Source organism: Notamacropus eugenii, chromosome 7, assembly GCF_028372415.1.
Source record: "Notamacropus eugenii isolate mMacEug1 chromosome 7, mMacEug1.pri_v2, whole genome shotgun sequence".
NCBI classification, from domain to species: Eukaryota; Metazoa; Chordata; class Mammalia; order Diprotodontia; family Macropodidae; genus Notamacropus; species Notamacropus eugenii.
Genome location: NC_092878.1, coordinates 152,580,258 through 152,602,307, shown reverse-complemented (window position 1 = coordinate 152,602,307; position 22,050 = coordinate 152,580,258). Strand labels below are relative to the sequence as shown.

At 38.2% G+C, this 22,050-nt stretch overlaps 1 protein-coding gene across 2 annotated transcripts in view; it reads left to right on the top strand.

Annotated features, from left to right (window-relative positions):
• The first annotated feature begins 1,247 nt into the window (after nt 1-1,247).
• The window catches only part of EREG (epiregulin), a 30,137-nt gene continuing 9,334 nt past the window's right edge, over nt 1,248-22,050 (top strand). Inside the window, exons 1-2 of one of the 2 annotated variants that reach the window (XM_072624260.1) lie at nt 1,248-1,999; nt 19,956-20,042. In XM_072624260.1, the coding sequence (XP_072480361.1) occupies nt 1,954-1,999; nt 19,956-20,042 (133 nt within the window). In that variant the 5' untranslated portion in view covers nt 1,248-1,953. The remainder of the gene's footprint in view (nt 2,000-19,955; nt 20,043-22,050) is intronic. The other variant, XM_072624261.1, reaches the window with a different exon arrangement.

Genomic DNA, 22,050 nt, shown 5'->3' with positions numbered 1-22,050 from the left:
TTTCCGGACTTAAGCTTTAGAATGCAATTTGTTTAATGTAAGAATGTTGAAGATGAAAGGAAATTTCTGGGAAGGGAAAGAGATGAGAAAAGAGGGAAGTAAGAAATAGGCATCATCAATACCAATCAAAGTGTGTTTATTCAATACATACTTATGGAAACCTTTGAGAAGTTTGAATATTGGCCCTCATGAACTTACCATTTATATGGGAAAACAACACATACACAAGTGAAAAGTTAAATATTATTGAACAACCACATATGATTGGATGCCAAATGAGATATAGATAGATAGACAGATAGATAGATAGATTAATTTGAGATGATTTTAGTGAAGGAACAGATCATTGTCACCTACGATAGTCTAGGAATGCATTGTGAAGCTAAAACTAGACCTTGCCAAATCAAATGTCAAACGGGGAAATGCACTTAAAGACACAGGTGAGAATGAGCAAAGCAAAATGTCCAGGTATAATGAATGAATGAGTCCGTTTATGCTGGAGAATTTAACGAGAGTGGTCCTAAATAAAAGGTCAAGCTGAGGAGGGAGAACTTGTTCAGTGCCTCCTCTGTGCCAAGCACGTTATTAATTTTATGTCATTTGATTCGCACAAATATCCTTTGAGATGGAGGTTCTTATTATCCCCATTTTACAGTTGAGGAAACTGAGGCATACAGATTTCTAGTGACTCGCTTAGCGTCGCCCAGGTAGTGACGGAGGATAGATATGAGCTCAGGTCCTCCTAATCCCGGGGCTTTACTAGGTTTTTGCCACCTAGGTTTTTGAACACAGAAATAAGACGGCAAAACTAGACTTTTCAGAAGGCTAATTTAGCAACACTATGCAGGATAGATTGGGGTGGGAGAAAAACTGGACGCAAGAAGCAGTTAGGAGAAGATTGAAGGGGAGGGACGAAATGATAGGAAAGGATAAAAAAGAATTCCAAGGGACTATACTTGACCGACTGATTTGCTGATCAAATCCCCACTGAGACCAAGCAAGATGGAGCATTTCTTTTTGGTGAGACTCACATCTAAACACCCATATCCCCTATAACCACGCAAAGCGCATCTTTTATAGGGAAAGACGTTCTTTCTCGGGAACTTTACTTCGTTCCCTTGTTGCACAGTCGTAGTGCCCTTTACTTTTTCCAGGTTTCTGTTAAGTGAGACCCCCCCTTCCACCCCTCGAATAAAGCAGCTGGTCCAAAAGCCTCGGATATTCAGCGGGCACACCCCGTTTCCTTTGCTCCTCCCACAAAGCCACACTGTTTCGCTAAGGAACTCAGACTTTTTCAGCTTCACTAGCGGCGGAATTCCGGACTTTTCCAAGTCCCTGCCCTTCATTCCTAAACCAGAGAAAAGGACCTGGTAATGCTGGCGGAATTAGCCACGCGGTCACACACCCCAGGGGAGAAGCAGATTGTTTTCGCCCTTAGGTGGGCGAGGGAGAGGGAGGAGCACAACGCCTTGTATCCTCTCCATGGCAGTGTCCAGGGCAATGTCCTGGGCCACTCCCCTCCCCGCACCCTCCAGACCCCCATTTGGCACAGCGACTGTTCCCCCAAACTATTTCGACATTTTGGGAAGTCTATGCCCAGGTCTCCTGGACCGATGCCCCTCCCACTGGACTTATAAAAACAAGGCACCAGTCGGGTCCACCTCACTGGTCGGACAGGACCGGCTGCATTGTCCCACACGTCGTCCGAGGAAGGCACACCTGAGCCCGACTGTCCGTCGCATCCGGCCCTCAACTAGCCAGTCCTCCCCATCGCTGCACAGGATCGACCTTATCTGGCTGCCCCTCAAAGGCCAGTTCCTGGGATTTCCAGTTCGTCCAGAGGGCCACTCGCAGGCACCTCACTCTGCTCGGGTCAGCTAGCCCAGACGAGACTTTCCATTTCCTCCATTCATTCTGAGTCAGGAAGCAAAGGCGTGGACACACTCCCCCAGGATGGACAGCTATCTATGGAAGATTTTTGCCGTGCTGCTCACCCTTGGTAAGGTCGCCTCCCTTCTGCTCTGCCCCTTCGGGGCTTTCTTTCTTTCGAATGGAGTCAAATTATAAAATCCTGGATTTAGGCTTGGAAGGAAGGGTAGAGAGAATCTTATCCAGGGGTTCTCTGTACTCCTTTGCCCTCGTATTGAGGCCCCTACAAAGAGCTTCCGATTATGAGTTATGGCTATCATTATTTACTATATTGGGAACCAAAATGTCTTAGCGTTATTGTGAATACAATTTTAACCTCGAGGACTCCCAGGGGTTTTTCGACCTCTCTTTGAAAAATCCACTGATCTAGTCTGACCCCATCTTTTTAAAGCGGGAGAAAGTGAAGTTTAGAGAATTAAAAGAACTTGTGGAAAGTCGATCAAGTGGCAGAATCGCTATTTGAACGCAGGTCTCCCAGATACAGCAATCCTTCACCTTCTGCCCATTGCCTACATCTGAAGAAGTTTTGGGGGGATGAAAATAGGACTAAGGGAAAATGAGATCTTTGCTGTCCCTTCTAATACCTAGAGGGGAAAAAAAAAACCCAACAAAAAACAACAACAAAAAAACCTCATTACCCAGTTAATGGTCACGTTTCTACTTTGCCTGATTACCAGAAGGGATGACAGTAAAATTTTGGATGACATTCCCAGGCACTGGAGAGCGAGAAGGGAAGTGTGTGGGTTCTCCTCCCCTCCCCCCTACGTTTTCCTTTCTTGAGGCTCACTCTGGCTGCCTCTTTAGGTGACTGCGGAGTCTCATTCTACTCTCAGCGAAGGGCTTCTTGCTTCCTGTGCTGTGTGGTCAGTCAACTTAGAGTTGGGTTTTTCTTGAATGGATTTATGGGTTAATCCTCAGGTTTAGGGAGTTAGGGCGATAAGCCAGTTCCTGACAGAGCTCCTCTAGAGAAAAATCAGGCTGGTTCGGGTTCAGCTTTAGCAGAAGACTGAAGTGTTTCCCAACAGACGTGCTAACAAGAACAATGGCTCTCGTCTTCTGTCTGAGGTTCAGGGGGAATTCCTCTGATGTTCTGAGCCCACATACTGCTGTTAAATCATCTTTTGGCCACCTTGGCCTCAGAACTAGGTAGACCAGTTGAAAAACATGCTATGCATATTTCCAATTTACATTACAAGGGCAGATACTAGGTCTAGATCTTTGAGGAATGAACTAGGTTTGGGAAATTCTTCCTGAAGGAAACAAGATGTGGTAATCACTCCGACATTTTGTTTCCACATCCTAAGTCATAAAAAAAGAAACAAAATAAAATCAAATAGTTTGTCCCCATGTATACTTGCAACTAGGTGACACAGTGGATAGAGTCCTCAAATCTGGCCTCAGATACTTACTAACTATGATCCTAAGGAAGTCACTCAATCCCATTTGCCTCAGTTTCCTTAGCGGTAAAATGAGCTGGAGAGGGAAATGGCAGACCACTCCAGGATCTATGCAAGAAAACCCCAAATGAGGTCATGAAGAGTTGGAATCAACTCAACAATAACATATTGGCAACTATTTGTGGGGACAAAAAAAACACAAACATTTTCAATTGTCAAGATTTTTTTGTTGTGATGATTTTATGGACTTACAGACAGCAAAATCTCTTGGTCCTACTTTTGTCCCTCATGTAACATCATCTAACAATGCATGTTCAACAACTAAAAATTGAATATTCAAATTTGAAACTCTAAGGACTTTAAATAAACTATTTAATACCTAGGTAATATGTTTTTGTTGTTGTCATGAAAGTGCTTAACCACTTTATTGCACTACTTAATTAATCATAACTGACCTGTTTCATCAGCTCCCCAAGCCTGTTTCCAAACAAGCTGCTTCAGTTTCTGTTTTCCCAGTTTCTTTAGATATTTCTGTGCCTTTTGGAAAATTCTGCTTTGAAGCTTAATTTTTTTTATTCTCATCACTTGCAGTAATTTGGTTGCCAAAATCAATTAAATAACCAATGCCACCCAAGTATTAGAGATACTATCTCTGTTTTTAATGTGATCGGATACACAGAAAGATAGTGGGCAAGGGACCAGGATCATAGAATTATAAGAGTTGGCATAGTCTTTAGCGATATATCCCAAGTCTATCAGTAACAAAAAAAAAATTCACCTCAAATGTCAGGAGATTACATTTCTTTGGCTCTTGTTATGCTAATAAAATAAAAATTTATGTATGAATAAATTGCTGAATACTATGAGAATTTCTTTTGAGGACACATTTTTCTAGGCTTATCAATCTTGTTGTTGCTTGTGAAAACTTTCAAATGTTATTTTTGAAAAGACACACAGACTATTGTCAAGATAAATTCATCTTAAATCAATGTGTCTAGATTTCTATTTGGTGTTTCTTTGTTGTTTTATTTGTTTTTGCAGAATGTAAGTGTGTGTGTGTGTGTGTGTGTGTGTGTGTGTGTGTGTATTCCATACACTTTGCTTTCCTCACTGTACGAATTGGAACATTGATTCATAGAGAAGCTCGATGATTTGCCTACAGTCACAAAGTACATGAGTGGAAATTGAGCAGACTCCTTCAGTTTCATTTCCTTGAGCAGCAGCAAAAGGATAAGCAAGGATCATGAAAAACTCAAATATTAAAAATTGTTTCCCTAACTAGCGAAATCAGCTGTGCTTGAGCAAATGCTACTTTGGTGATTGTCCCAGAGATATGAGGTAAAATACTTCTCAATAGTTCTTTAAGAAGATTTGCGGTCTTAAAAATCCAATTCTTGCCGGTGCTATAAAGATAATGAATGCAGTCTAAACTAAAAATCTTTGCCATGAGAAATAAAAAATAAAAAAAAAATATTCCACTCCAGCATCAAGTAGAAGAAAATCTTCTTCTAAACCTGAGTAGTTTTGATATTTGTTATCTTAAGTTTCAGCATAGCTACAGCAGAGAGTTTCAATTTAGGAGACTGACAAACATTTGGGGACATTTCTGTGCTTAGAAACTTCCAAAAGGAAATTTCCCCCAAAAGTATTCTGTTTCTAAGATACACCCACCCTGTTCCCTTTGGTTTACCCTGGAATTATGTCCAGAGTCAAAGGGTGTGGCTGCAACTTGAAGCATTCCCAACAGACCTACCTGAGTGTTTGACTGGATGTAGTGTCAAATTAACATAGGAAGATAGTTATGCTCCAGGAATTTAGTTCACTTATGGAAAGAAGGGCCTTTGTGGAGTAGGATGGCCCTGGTTCAAGATGAACCTGGACCTTGATTTCACTCAAAATCAAGAAACAAGAACCTTGAAATTTTTTTTCTTTTCGTTATATATTGTAATACCTTGCTGAAAAGCATAAGGGAAAATATTTTCTAAGAAAACTTAATAATAATATTAGCTAGTAGGCATATAGTATTTTAAGGTTTGCAAAGGCTTCTATATTGGTTGTCTTATTTAATTCTGAGAAAAATCCTATGAAATAGGTCTACTGTAAATGATTCTTGTTTTACAGACAAGGAAACTGAGGCTGACAGTAGTTAAGTGACTTGCCTAGGGTCACAACAACTATTCAATTTCTAAGGCAGGGTTTAAACTCAGGTCTTCATGATTCCAACTCCAGCATTCTGTTCACTTGTGCCATCTGTCTCATTAAAAAAAAAATCTGAATTCCTTTTAATCTTGTTTCGTATTAGGGACTTCTATTTCCTGTTTAATGGTCATTTGTAGTTACACAAATGTTCCATCAGAAATCCCTCTTAAAGAATCCTATATAAAAAAGAGATTCCTGTACCCATGGATCCCAATAAATTTGGACTTGTTTATTTATAAGTTTATTTATAGTTTGATTGATGTAAACCTAACTTCTAATCAGGTCATTCTAATGGAAAACATAGAAAATTGTACTGAAAATGTAATCCCAGAGGTACTTGAGGATGTACTTGGAACATGACGATCAAAAGATTAGTTATGAGAAATGTAGCTTCTTTTTTTAATATGAAAGAATGCACCATAGTGGATATTGCCTAGTAAAATCATATGCATGCATGTATGTTCATATAAATATGATATAAAATACATACCATATAATCTCTGGCATATAATTAGATATACTTCACAGTATGTGTATTATATATATGCATGCATTATATATATGCATGTACGTGCATGCATATACATACATACATACATACATATATGCATCGTTATTGACCAAATATATTTCATAAAATTCCATGGTAGAGTAATGATTTCCGTGACTTAAAAACCATTTGAAATTTAAGAATGTTTTCAACTCCTTCTCAGGTTAGCTTATTCCCAACAGATCCCCATGACATGTCTTATGAATTTCTCATATATTATAATAATTTCTCTATGTAATCCAACTCCCGTTCCCATGAGAGCAGGGACTTCTTATCTCAACTTTGAATCTAGCACAAACTTTGCTTCTTTATTCCTCAGTGCATAGGGAAATGCTTAGTACGTATTAGGTGTTTAATAATGTTTTCTTAACCAAATTGACTTTGCATTGAAGCAAGAACAAATGCTGATCTTTACTTAGGGGGTGTCAAACAATTTTAATATTGATGAAACATTGATGAGGTAAGAGTAATGTTATTTGGGACATCACTGAGGGAAATGATTTGAAATAAACACAACTTGCCCAGAAGAAGCACTTTTCCCTAAAGTATCAACTTAATTAAGTAATTAGGAGGAAATTTCTTAGAATCACAAAAGAGAACACATTTCCATAAGAAAATTTCATTTCACATTTCTGATCTAGATTCATAGATTTTCTGAATACTATCACTAACATTAGTGTAATTTTTTATAGCAAGAAATAACAGTTAAATAGAGGCTTGTATGCAATTTTCTCAGATGGGAGAAAAGATCATGGATGCCACAAAATTCTAATTAACACTTTCTAAGTCCCTCTACTATGTTTAAATGCTTTATTTTAATCAGTTATTCTTTAGAAATATCTTTGTAGGAAGCAAATGAGCCTTAAGTTTTTTTAGTGGGAATTGTATTTTATTTGAAATTTAAATTTTGATATCTTGAGTTCATTTTAACATTTTTCATATTTTCATTAACATTAACACTTTCACATGCTGCCTCCTTCCCCCATTTCAGATTCTATGGTTTGTCTGCAAATTTCAATATGAACGTGAAGCTCATTGAATTTTAATTGCACTTGTTATTGAGACAAACTAAAAGTATATCACTTAGAGAACAAGGGTCTATTGGTATATGAGCTATAGGGATCAGCACTTTTTCTCATGGAACTATTTCAATCCTCATAATTAAATTAGTTGTAAATAATACATCCTCAAAGAATCTAGAGATCAGGTGGTAGGGAACAGATTTGAAGAGGTAATTCCAATGCAAAGCCAGTTTGAATTTATAATAATAAAAAGATTATAGCTAATATGCTTTAATAGCTGGCCCTTTCAGAGGTCAGGGAATGAACCTTCTAAATCTAGATTTAGGTTGCTTCACTCATGGATTCTTGAGTGAGTTAATAAGGAAAGTGATGCCCATGGAAGTAAAGAAAAGAGAAAGGGGTATGCAGTGTGGTCATTTCCATTTATTTCCTTGGGTGTGGATTTTGAGTGTTATTTATTATTGTTTTCCAATTATTTCCACTATATCCCTCTGATATTTTTGTAGTTGCTGCTAGGGTTAGGAACAGATTCTGAAAACTGGAACGAATTAATCAATAAACTCTTTTTATTTCCATTTTCAGAGGATCAGTTCAAGTGGATGTCTAAGAATGTGCTTGAAATTAAAGGAATTCTTCAGTCTTGGGAAGGTCATTTATCCTCTATCGAGCTCAGTTTTCCTATCTGTAAACCAAGAAGAGAGTTAACTGAGATAGATTCTGTGGACTCATCTAGCTTTAGCTAAAGTTTTTATCCTACAACCAAAGTCAAAGGCTATCTCTCCTTTTGTCATATTAATGAGCATAAAGATAGCATATTGGTAACTAACTGGGCAGCTAGATGGCTTGGTGGGTAGAGTGCTTGGTCTAGAGTAAGGAAGATTCATCTTCCTGAATTTAAATCCAACTTCAGATACTTACTAGCTATATAACCCTGGGCAAGTCACTTAACCGTTTGCCTCAATTTCCTCATCTGTAAAATGAGTAGGAGAAGGATATAGCAAACCACTATAGGATCTTTTCCAAGAAAACCCAAATGGGGTCACAAAGAGTCTGACACAACTGAAAAAGACTAGACAACAACAGCAATTGTTAGCTGGAGTTGTTCTCCAATTTTGTATTAACCAAGATAATTTTTCAGATCCCAACCCACTTCTGCATGCTATCCTTTAATGGAATTCTCCAAAATGGAATGGTTTTACAAAGTCACTTGCCTATGATGGAAGTATCAGAATTATAGCAATACTTCACCCCACCCCACTCACAAGAGCTACTAGAAAGTAACAAATCTGATTAGATCTCTTGGTGTGATACGGATGACTCGTAGAATAGTCACAGAATGGAGAAGTACAAAGTCTAATCATTACCAGCTAAATAATCATCCTCAGAGTAACTGGAATCAAGTCAACAAAAAGCAAGCATTTATTGTGGTAGGAGCAAAAAATATAAAGACAAAAGTAAGACAATCCTTGTGCCCAGGGAACTGACATTCCAGAGGGGTATATGTCATATTCACAGATAAGTAAATGCAAATTATTTATGAAATAAATACTAAGTGATGGGGGAGTAGAGTACCCTCATCTGAAAAGATCTCTTGAAGGAGATCTGAACCTTGAAGGGAACTAGTGGTCCCAAGAGGCAAAGATGAGGAGGATGAGTAATCTAGGTGTAGGGAACACCTCTGAAAAGTCATAGAAGCAAAAACTAGAATGTCATGCTTGGGGAACAGACAGTGGATCAGTCTGGTGGGAATCTGGAACGTATGAAGAGGAGCATATGTAGTCAGTCCAGAAGGAGAAGTTGGAACCAGATTAAAGGGCCTTCAGTGCCAGGCTCTTGTATTTTATGCTAGCCACAATAAGCAACCTTGAAGCTTTCAGAGAGGAGTGACATGGCCAACTCTGAACTTCAGAAGCACCAGTGTGGCACCTGTGGATAGACTGGAGAGAGGAGAAAAGGGGTACAGCAGAAACAATAATGAAGCTGTTGCAGTCATCCTCACAAGAGGTCTTTGTGGTGTGGACAGGGAGGAGATAGATGAACAATGTGGTGATAAGAAGGTAACTGAATTGGGAAATGAAGTAACTTTCAATGTCAGCTAAGGAAGGATGTCTGATTTTACCATTGTGTGAAATTCGGAGTATGGAAATTTCCTCCCCAACTGCAGATATCAACTCATCTATGTCTTAAGAGGTTTAGTAAGCATCTACTACATGACCATCACAGAGGGTGCAAAGACAAAAATGAAAATGCCTGCCCTGGAGAAGCTTCCATTTTACTATGGGGGAAACAATGCCCAAATAGATAAGTCGATGTAAGTGTAAGCCAGGATTCTCTGGTCATGCCCAGTTCTAACATGGAGGAGCCCTTGAGGGGTTTTTGGAGCATATCTACATTACCAAAAATGGAAGCCTCTTTGTCCCTCCCCACGTAGTTGTTGATCAACTCCTTTGATTGGATGCCTTTATCTTAAAACTGTCCGATCATTCTCTTTTCCATTATTGTCTTTTAGCATCACTCTTGTCGGCAACTGTCATATTGTGGGATGGAAGGGGGGTAGAACTGAGCAACTCCAGCTTGAATGCCATGACCTGAACTAGGACTTTCCTTTCCCTGCTGCTTCTCAACTTTGGAGAGGGAGTGCTTAACAACTGAAGGAATAAGGAAAGAAGACTAGGTGATGCCATTTAAGCTGAGTCTTGAAGGGAAAGTTAAAGAGGGAATTCTAGAGAAATGATCATTTCTATCCCAGAGGATAAGAAACATATCCAAATCCATGGAATCAGGAGAAGGCATGGGGTCTATTGGGAGAAAAAAGGAGGTCAATTTGGCAAGAGGGTTGTGTAGGGGTAGGAGTGAGGAGGTGACCAATGTGTTTAGAAGGCACATGGAAGCTAGTTTGTGAAAGACTGGAGAGAAGTTTGCATTTTTCCCAAGAGGCAATAGGGAGAAATAAGCTTCTTCATAGGAAGAATGGTATGGCCCTACCTGTGCTTTAGGAATATCAACTTGCTAGTTGTTTGAAAGATGAGTTAGAGGAGAGAAGTTGTATATGCAAAGACAAAAAACAAAACAAAACAAAACCGGGGAACTGGTCAAGACATAGAATTTAAGTGACATTGACTTAACTCAGAGGAAGGATTTAAACCCATGTTTTCTATCTCCAAGTATTAGATACAAAGAGAGTAAAAAAGTATAGATAAGTCATGGTCCTTGACCTCAGGAAACTTGTAGTCTGGTAGTATGATAAGATTAAAAAATTATCAATTATTATAATGTAATCCAAATATTTTTAAAAATTATTTTATACATCTAGATTAATATATAAGTAAGTGAAAATATACACATATCTCTTGATGATACCTTATGTTTATTACTGATGGGTATGTACATGGTAGCTAAATTTGAGTTTTGAGGCCCTAAATATCTACATAGCTTTGGTTGAACCATCTATGAATCTGTAACACTTACCTCATAGTGTTGTGAGATGATAATGTATGTAAAGTGTTTTGTAAATTTAAATCCTCTACCCTCCACTCAGATATTTTTTTTTCCTGTGCCACTTGGTCTTTACTTACCTTGTTTATGGAATATATAGACCCCATTGCACTAATTCTTAGGTACAATTTCCTTATCTCCTGAAATCTCATACCAAAAGCTACTTTCACAGTTTTTGAAAGATGAATGCCCTTACTACACTCTCTTACTGATGATATAAGTGGCTTTGAAGGATTTTGCATATGTGTGAGTGTGTAAGTGTATGTGTACGTGTGTGTGTGAGTTTCAGTATTTTTACTTTCTCTACGTCAATTGTCTTTGTAAATGTTGATTAAAACTGAATTTTTCTGCAATGAGACATTAGCCATTGTTTCTAAGAGAGAGGAAAAAATCATTGTCAGCGACATGTAGAACATCAGTTATATTCAGAAGACAATGAAAAGAATATAAAGATCTAATATTCCCAGAGACACAAACCCAGAATAATCCACTTGTAGTAATCTCCCAGAAGCAGGAAATATTAGGGGTGAGGGAGGAGAGGGGACAAAGTGCTACCCTTCTACCTTCCTGAGAAAGGACATCAAATAGAATGTACCTGCTTTGTGGGGGTCAAGCCCTATGGTTACCCTCTCTCTCTGAGCTCCATTCTCAAATCACCAGCTGCCTATTGGACAGTTCTACCTGGACATTCCATAGGCATCTCAAAGTCTATATACCCAATTCACTTTCTTTATCTTTGAGCCTGTCCTCCTCCTCCTAACTTCCCTTGTTTTGTTAAGGGCACCTCTATTCTTTCTGTCACTCAATTTTGCAGCCCAAGAGTCATCTATTACTTTTCCTGGTCACCTCCTAGTTTTCCAGTCTTCTTACCCCTTACTCATCTCCACATATTCTGTGACTCAGTGACACTAGCTTCCTTGTTCTTTCAAGATACTCCATCTCCTGACTAGATGCATTTTCACTGGCTGCCCTGCATACTGGGAATTCTCTCCTCATCTCCCCCTGGCTTTCCTGGCTTCCTTCATATACCAGTTAAAATCCCACCTACTACAGGAAGCTTGCCTGAATCCCCCCAATGCTAGTTTCTTCATTCTCTTGATTACTGCCAGCCAATTCTTCTTGTCTATATTTGTACATAGTTCCTTAAGTGGTGTCTTTCCCATTGGACTCTGAGCATCTTGAGAATAAGGACTGTTTTCATCTTTCTTTGTATCCCCAGCACTTAACACAGTAGTCTGGCACACAGTAGAAGCTTAATGTGTGTTGACTTCTTGATTTTCATCAATTGGAGGGAGCTGAATGCCTCAACTCCCAAATCCAATCATGTTACCATGTATTTTCTGGCCTTTTTCTATGATATCTCTATCATCTGTCCCCTTCCCATCATCCATATAGCCATTGTTCTAGTTTAAGTCCTTCTTTTAGCTATAATTTCTATAATAATTTGGATTTCTATAATAATTTCCTATTTCTCTCCTATGTCTAATACTTACCATCTCCAAATTACTCTCCACTCAGCTGAAAAAAGATCTTAAAGCAGGAATCTGACCATAGCACAGTGTATAGAGCTCTGGAGAAGGAGTCAAGCAAATTTGAGATCAAATCTTGACTCAGTTACTAGCCATGTGACCCAGGGCAAGTCATTTCAGTTATCAGCCTCAGTTTCTTCATCAGTAAAATGTGCCTACCTCCCAGGGTTATTGTGAGGACCAAATGAGGTAATATCTATAGAGTGCTTTGCAAATCTAAAAATCTTATTCTAATAATTAGTAGGATTTTTATGTTTACTGGCAGTGGATAGAGAACTATCCTTAGAGGAAAGAAGACATGATCCATGCGAGACATGACCATGGGCTACCTACTTAACTTTTCTTGGTGCCCCAGACAAGATGATAAATGGGAGAGGATGCACCAACCTGTACTAATGGAGGAAATATTGTCATTCTTCCTTGATAGAGGAATTCCCTCTATCTGAACCTCTGTTTCCATTGATATTGATAGAGGAAATTCCACTTTCCATGAAGTTAGAGGTCCAGTCCCGATCGTTCTCTGAATGTTATACATAGAATGTCCCCAAAGTCTCCGTGCTATATTAATCTTTCAAAGCTTGAAGCTGCACACCCAGCAGTGTAGAATGCAATGAACCCTGAAATTTCTCTATTGCTTTAGCATTTGCAGAGTATTTCATATACTTTACCTCATTTGCACCTCACAACCATGAGTCTGACCCTTGTTTTATAGATGATGAGTTCAAGGCTCGGTGATTTTAAAGGATTTTCTCTTGATCATGAAGCTAATGTGTCAGAAGTGAAATCTGAATTCAGGTCAAGTCTTCCTGATTTCTTTGTCATCTCATAACCATATCTCTTTTCATTGAGGGCGGGAACCGCTTTTACTTCTTGTCTTCTTTGTTTTATTTTTCTATTTTTTTTTACTTTTTACTTAGCCCAGAGACTTAGTGTGTGTGTGTGTGTGTGTGTGTGTGTGTGTGTGTGTGTGTGATTAGTGTAGACAACTCCCAGTGAGAAACATTCCCCTACCAATGTCGATCAGCCACTGTTTCATAACTTGACATCTTAGAGAGTTGTCTGTGGACTTTGAGGGCTTGAGATTTGCCCCATCACCCAACCAGCATATGTCAAAGGTAGGATTTGAACCTATTTTACCCCTATTCCAAAGCTGGCTCCCCATCCACTACATGCCACACTATTTTTAACCTTGAACATCATCAGAATTTAATAAAAGTTTGATGAAAGGAAAAAATAAGGAAGGATCCATAAAATCAAACAACTTTAAAAAAAAAACCTAATTAGGGTAGCTAGGTAGCAAAGTACATAGAGCATATGGAAAACTCATCCTCATGAGTTCAAATCCAGCCTCAGACACTTACTGGCTGTGTGATCCAGGGCAAGTCATTTAACCCTGCTTGCCTCAGTTTCCTCATCTGTAAAATGAGCTGAAGAAAGGGCAAACCACTCCAGTATCCTTGTCAAGAAAACCCCAAATGAGGTCACAAAGAGTCAGACACAACTGAAACAACTCAACAACAGCAAAAACAATTAAATGTGCATTTGAACAGTGCATTTTATACAACAAGGCTGTCTTTCCAAAATTGTATTATTATAATATTTCCATGAATCCATGGTTAGTTGTAGTATATAGTTTCACTTTTAAAAAATTGCTGGTGTTTGATTTGAATGTGTGAGCCTAACATGGCATAAAACTATGAAAATAAAAATGTAAGGTTTGAATATATCTAGAAGTAGCTTGTAAATTACAAGTAAATTTATTACAAGTAATCAATGTCTCAGAAGGGCCAATGCAAGGTAATCCTATCCTACCTCCGAATGAAAGACCAATATATATTAAGAGTTCTTGCCCTGTTGCATAAGAAGTGTTTCAGGTGTTAGTTTTTAATGTAAATATCTGTAATTTCCTCTTGCTCTTATCAAGATCTAAATTCATTTTAAATTTTCTTAGGCATTTTTTTGCATCCAGCTCTTAATGAAACATAATTATATGTTTGTTGGCAGAGAGTAGGAATAGGAGTCATTTATAACCAAATCAAACCCTTGCAAAAACTCTTACATTTGCATTCTTCTATAAAAATAAACATGCTGCAAATTGAAAAGAGCTAGCAGAAAGCAGAGCTTATTCATAACTAATATGAAAGGGAGTTTCATTGTTTTTAGTAGGCAAAATATGACCTTGCCTGTTAATAAAATTTAATAAACAGACTGAGGATTCAGCCCTATTCCCTTCATGTTAAAAAAAAACTATGATGTTTTGTGCAAATGCTAAAATCATAGAAAGTAATGGAAGAATTATCATTAACTAGCAATAGTCAGGAATTGGTTACTCTTTATAGAAAAATGAAGAAAGAAGATTTTGTGACTTGGTTGGGTTGGATTTTGAATGTTTCTTACACACTTGAATACTTTAGGAATCTGTGGTGAGTAGCCCCTCTAGTGATGTGTACCCAAACCCTTCTGTGGTTTCATGGGTGTGGCCAAAATACATTGACCTTTGACTGTCTTCTGATGACGAGTTTATTGGAAGCTGGATTGCTGATTTTGACATGACAATCCATTTCTGGGTCTATAGATGAAGTCTTTCCAATTTGGGAGGACCTGCTGGAGTTTGCATCACCCTTGAGTCATGGGTGACCTCCAAGGCAGAAGAAAGCACAGAGGGGCGCTGTAGTACTGGGCATTTTTGTCGTTGTTTTGGTTTGTCTTTTGCTGAAATTCAGTTAGGTTAAATTAGGAAAATAAGACCCATTCCTATCTGTGCCACAATTATTCCTGAGAGTGACAATTTTTCAATTGTGCCTAGTTTAACTCATTCTGGTAGTATTATCTTTACTAATTGTGCTACATAATGTGTCTTCAAAGAATAAAGTTAAAGCGAACCACATACGACTAAGAATGGCGTGTCTGACCCCAGAATTCCTGTGATGGATGGGTCTATGACCTTCTAACATAGTGAATGCTCCAGGGAAGTCAGTGTTTAGTAATAGGGCTTTGCCCCCATTCCAAAGAATGGCACTCACACCTCCCACACAACAAGGCCCCTAGACCTGTGCAAGGGTGTGGGTTGAGTCCTGACTCAGAGGGAAGAGGAAGCTTCTCTGCTGTGAGTCACCCACCCCACTTCCTGCTGCTGGACCTGAGTTTTCACTGAAGTAGAACCAGTCAAAAGCTTGTACCCATGAGATTCTTGAGACCTGAGAAGTTCAGGACTCAAGCATGCTTTCATGAAATTTATTATATCTTTTCCAAGTTTATATGAAACAAAAAGATTGAGTGTGTGTATGTGTGTGAAGAAGGTTTGGGGACAGAAGAGAAGTGAAATGAACTAGATTTTGACAGCACCTTTGCTTAGCCTGGGCAAAAGTCTACACCAGGGATGGGGAAGCTATGACCTCGAGACCACATGCAGCCTCCTAGGTCCTTGGATGTGGCCTTTTGACTGAGTCCAAATTTTACAGAACAAATCCTTTTATTAAGGGGATTTGTTTGTTGAAGTTTGTATGCAAAGGGCCAAACTTGAGGACCTAATGGGCCATATATGACCTCGAGGCCACAGGTTTCTTACCCCTTATTTACATTATCCCTAACAGTTTTCTTTTTCATATTGTAGAGACTCTGTTTCTATATAAGTATAAATATACATACACATCTAGGTATATATACATACATATGATACTTTTATTTATTAATTATCCCTGGAAGGTAGCATGGCACAGTATATAGCACAGGTATAAGCTGTGTTACCTGTGGCAAGACACATGCTATCCCTATGTCTCAGTTTCCTCATCTATATAATGGGGTGTAGAGTTGGACTCAATGACTTTTGAAGTCCCTTCCAGCTGTCAGTCTGATTCTGTGACTCTACCAGACAGGCCTAGCATATCCCAATTGAGTGGCGGCTGGACCAGTGTGTTGAATCACAGTCTGTGTACACTATTAGGGGAGAAAAATCACAGTATGAGCTATTTCAAGCAAGGATTGAAAGCTCTACCAGGATGCAAATAGTTGAGCTGTAGAATGGTTGCTCTGTTCCCATAATCCAGAGGAACTGAACTATTCAGGAAATTCATGGGTAAAGCATTTATGCCACCTTTAATTAGCTGAATTTTAGTTTAAGGCATTCTGGTGCCTATGTAATGTAATACAACTGGTTCAGTTCCATGTTTATTAGGCATCTACTTTAGAGGTAATGGAAGATGAGCTGGATTTGAGCTACAAGAGACCTAGATTTAAATTCCAGGTCAGCCACTTAATCATTCTGTGACCTCAGAAATTCATTTCACCTTTCTAGCATTCAGTTTTCTCATCTGTAGAATGAGGATGTTAAACCGGATGATCTCCAATGTTTCCACTAGCTCTAAAGACTGTGATCTTACAAGTTTCATGCTAGGTACTAGGGGAGATACAAAGATAATTTTTTTTTTAAATTCTGTCCTCATGTCACCATTTCCAAATAACTACAGCCATGTAAGTGAAAGATGGCAACCTTAATACAGCTGATGAGAGGAGCCTTTGACATGATTTAAAATTAGATCAAAAAAATGAAACCTGCTGTAATTGTAATCTAGCAATTCAGTGGCAGGTCTCACGGAAATCTTCCTGATCACTGGACTGACTCCAAGGGAGGGCCGCAGGTAAGGAAAGCCCAGTTCTCAGGCTGGCACACCCTGAATTGAACATTCTTTAATTAACAAAGACAAATATTTCACCTGTGGCCTGAATGAACTGGAACAAAGTTCCTGACAGTGGAAAAATTAACAGCAGAAAGGCTAGTATTTGCTTTCTGTAAAGTACAAGGAGTGTAGATATCGTGTGTGTGTGTGTGTGTGTGTGTGTGTGTTGCAGACTTGTTATTTCTTGTGGGAAGACTTGGTAGTAGGCCCTCTTGGACTAATCATAATTTGTTGGGGAGGTTGAATGAGAATAGATAATAATTTTACTAAAACATTCTATTTAAATACATGTAACCATATGAGCTAACAGAGATGACCCAATTCCTTATGAGTTTTATATTGGGAAATTGACCAAAAATTGAAACAGATGAAGATTCAAATTGTCCTTTGCAATAATCAAAGTCAATTTTTCCCCTTATTTGCTTTAGACCATTTGGATGAAATAATAAGGATCATATCTCTATATTTTATCTTCAGAGGAAGTAATAAATATCAAAATATTAGCCTGCTCAAGATGGAATCCAGATTGACAATCTTAATCTTTTTAAAACCATTAGCTTTATTTTTTTTATTTCTTTGGTGAAAAAAGATTGAAGATATGCTTGTGTTTCCTAATTAAAGAGTTTTTCAAAGTTCAAAGACTTAATTATTGGCCATTTACAATCCGTGTTGTCTTTTGACCAAAGTATTTCAGCCTGGGCAGTGGTTTCTTCACTTATAAAAATGAAAATTTTGGCATAGATGGCTTATATGGTTTCTGCCACTTTAAAAGTGCCTGCCTCTTTAGAAAGGCAAGAAATATATGGGACTGTAGTGGATAAACCAGTGATCTATTGGTCCTAACACCATGTGGGTTCAGGAGATTGGGCATGCTTCATATAGTTTTGGTGAGTGAAAAATAGAGCATTTGGCTTAACAAATCTACCCACCTGACATTTCAAGGAGGGAGAATATCCATCTACTAGTCACAGACATGACTTTTAAAAATGCCAGATAGAATACCGTGTGGGCAGGGTTGGGGGGTTGTTTCCTCTTGAATGAGAACATGCTAATTGTACTACCTGACACTAGAGGGAGCTCTCAGTACACCTGCCCACAAATAAATATGCATTTGTATACATACATACATACATACATACATACACGGATAGTTAAATAAATAAATCTGTGAATAAGTCACTGAATAAGCAGAACTACCTAGATTCCTTGAGAAGGAAATCCCAGTTATGACTTTAATTTACTTTTTTTAAAAGTTCTAAACACACACACCAAATAAAATGAGCACATTCATATACTTTGAGAAACAGAAGGGAACGTTTACAAACAAAGCTGAGAATCTCTGTGGTGTAGAGCTGGCTTTCCAATCTGTCGTGTTAGTTTGATTATCTCTGGCCTTTCTCCTGCCAGTTATAATTTTGGGGACCATATCATCTGACCCTGCTCTGGTTTAGCTCATAGGATTTAGACTCACAAGGAAACTTGATGATCTTCTGATTCAACTCCCCCATTTTCCAGATGAGGACACTGAAGCCTTAGACATTTAAATGACTGATGCACATGCAGTAAAATCATAATTTTAGCACCATTTGCTGACTCCAAATATGGTAGGAGGAGAAAACGCTTTGTTTTGTGAATTTCACCCCTTTCCAATCTCTGTGGCCATTACTCAATGGCTATTTCTGTGGAATGGAACTAGTTACAGAGGTTAAAATCTGAGTCTCCAATTTAGACATGGTTCTATTCTGTTACCCGCCTTGTTAAGTAAACAGACAAGAAGCTGAATGAGTACCCCCTGTTTTCCTGTAACTTCTTGTGCTTTGGCCCCTCTTGAATGGTTTTATATATCTCTGATTGGAAGACCCGAGATTAAACAATGCCTTATGGAAACCGTTGTTCAGGGAACCATAACTAACTGTTTCTCTGATGGAGACTCAGGTAAAGAAATGTTAATGGCCTTCTCAGACTTCCAGACATTTAGGACAGAGTATCAGAAAGCTGGGACAGAGTATCAAATGCTTAGGTCTTACCTACCCAAGATATCTATCCAGGCATTTCCTATATGTAATAATCTGTATATTGAATTTCACTTCAAATTTATGGATTATGTGATTTAAAAAAATTAAATTATCTATGTATAAACTAATATAAAAGATACCTTCAGAAAAGAATACTGTTTTTTCTTAAGATTTAGTTTCTATGTCAGCTGTCATCGGAAGACCTGAATTCAAATTTGACCTCAGACATTTACCAACTGTGTGACCTTGGACAAGTAACTTAACCTCTCTTTACCTCAATTAACTCATCTGTAAAAGAGAGATGATAGCCCCTACCTCACAGAGTTGTTGAGAGGATCAAATGAGATAATATTTGTGTGGTACACAGTGGGTGCTAAATAAATGCTAAATCCTTTCCTCTAGCATACATAGTATTATAGATATACTTTTGTCTTTCTTTAATATCTCTCTTCGCTTTACAATATGACTCCAATAGATACGCATTCATTTCATTATTGTTGTTTTCATTCATGTCTGACTGTAAACCCATTGTGGCTTTCTTGGCAAAGATAATGGGAGTGGTTTACCATTTCTTTCTCCAGCCTATTTTACAGATGAGGAAACTGAGGCAAACAGGGTTAAGTGACTTGTCCAGGTCACACAGATAATAAATGTCTGAAGCCAGATCTGAACTCGCAAAGATGAGCATTCCTGACTCCAGGGCTAGTACTGTATTACTGTACCACAGAGCTGTCCCAGGTATTCATCTTAGGGTAGAATTAATAGAGTTTCTGGAGTTGAGCTTACAGTTTATGAATTCGATCTTTCTCTGTCCCCCTCCCCACCCTCACTGATGCTTTCTTCAGTTTATGGTTCTAAATTTATTTAACTTGACTCCTCTGTCTTAACTTTCTCTTTGGAAAGGCTACTTATGACATGCTAGTTAACAAAAGAATATGTGAAACTACTGACGTATAATGAATTATATGGTTATACTAATGGATTGAATGCTTCTCTTCATTTATTTTATTGATCGTGAGATGATATCTATGCCCAAGAAATGCTTGAAAAGTCTCTATGAAAATTGTAATTATTTAAAAGACTATTCAGACTTTTATTTGAAGCATTAATTGAAATCTTTTATCATCTCTTCTTTGGAAATAGATGTGTGCCTTTTGCAAGATGTTCATAATACAACAGAGATTCCACCGTGTATCCCGGGAGAATCAGATGACAACTGCACCGCATTAGGTATGGTCTTTTTTAAAAAAAAAAAAAAAAGATATTTCTACATGCATTTATAATCTTTTTGTCTCACTGCCCTTCCCTTATGGAACCAAAACAACCCTCTCCCTCTAAAAAAAATCCTCATCATAAGCATAAATAGTCCTGCAAAGTAAATTCCCACATTGTCTATCCCTGAAAATGTACATCTCTCTCCATTTTAAATTCAGGGGGTAAGTGTCAGGAGGTAAGTGGCATGTTCCATCTTTAGACCTCTGGCATAACAGTTTACCATTGCATTGACCAGAGTCCTAAATGCTCTCATAGTTACTTTTTTTTTTACAACTTTGTGGTAACCGTGTAAATTGCTATCTTAGTTCTACTGAGCTCTGCATCAGTTCAGTTTCCTCTGAAATTCTTCTGTGTTTTATAGCACAATATTATTACATTTATGTTCACATGTTATAATCTATTTAGCCATTCTTCAATATGAGTTTCTTACAAAAAAAGAACCTCTATAAATGTGTGTGTGTGTGTGTGTGTGTGTGTGTGTTTTCTTTCTATGGTCTCTTTCGAGTATAGACCAAGTAATATAACTTGGAAAAAGAGAACAGTGTAGCACATTTTTGAGCATAGTTCCAAATTGCTTTCCAAAATGGCTGGATCAATTCACTGTTTGACCAATAGTGTACCTACGTGCGATAGCCAGGTAAAGAGAGCACTGGGTTTGGAATCAGAAATCAAGAACTTATCTTCATGTGGTCAAATCTAGCCTCAGACCCTTACTAGTTGTGTGACCCTAGGCAAATTGATTAACCCTATTTGCCTCAGTTTTTTCATCTGTAAAATGGTCTGGAGAAGAAAATGACAAACCACTCCAGTATCTGTCAAGAAAACCCCAAAAGGGGTCATGGAGAGTCAGAAGGTGACTGAAAAAAACTGAACGATTACAACAAAAAAAGAAATAGTATTGCAGCCTTACCAACAAGTGTATAAGTGTGTTCATTTCCAGTAATGTTGTCCCTAAGAATTAAACATTTTGCATAACAACAAAAGCTCAAAAAGACTATGTGTGTTAATACATATACACATTTTATATACACACATACCCACATATATGTATATATACACATATATACTTACACAGAGACAGAGAGGGAGAGAGACAGACAGGTAGAGACAGAAGAAGGTGGGTGCAGTTATAGGACCTGGAGTCAAAACCTTGATCATTTTCTAATAAATGATTTCTAATAAATTTCCAAATAAATAAATTGCTTGAGTAAATAATCTAAATTCTCTTAGTCTCCATTTTCTCACCTGTAAAATAAAGGGATTGGATTTAATGGCCTCTGAGCCCCTTCTAGCTCTAAGGTGTGCTCTATGACAGATGTTAAATTTGATCATATTGTTGCAGTCATGTCCAACTTTTTGTGACCCCATTGGGGGTTTTCTTGACAAAGATCCTGGAGATAGCTTGCCATTTTCTTCTCTAGTTCATTTTTACAGATGGGTAAACTGAGGCAAACAAGATTACATGACTTGCCCAGGGTCACACAACTAGAAAGTGTCTGAGGTTGGATTTGAACTCAGGTCCTTCTGACTCCAGGGCTGGAGCTCTATCTGGTCATCACCTATCTGCCCCAAATCTGGTCATAGAATCATTTTTGTGGTTCTGTAGGGATTAGATAAGAACTGACCCTGTGATTTCAAGTGTAGGGAATTCTTGAAGGAGGAAACTCCTTCTGCTAAAGCAGATTATCATTTTCTTTTTAACTTAGAATCCTAAAGAGCTTCTTGGGGGTACTGACAAGTTAGGTATCCAAGGTCACACAGCCAGAATTTTTCAGAAGTGGGAGTTGAGCGTGTGAAATGAAAAAGTAAAATTCTCAATTTCCACCAAACAAAATGACATTTTTTTGAGGGGGGAAGATATTTAGGAAGATGGGAAAGAAAGTGGAAAAGTAGGAATTGGGCACTGCCCGGGCTCAGCAAGGGAATAGGACCTTAGAAGGACCTCAGAAGAATTCAATTCTAT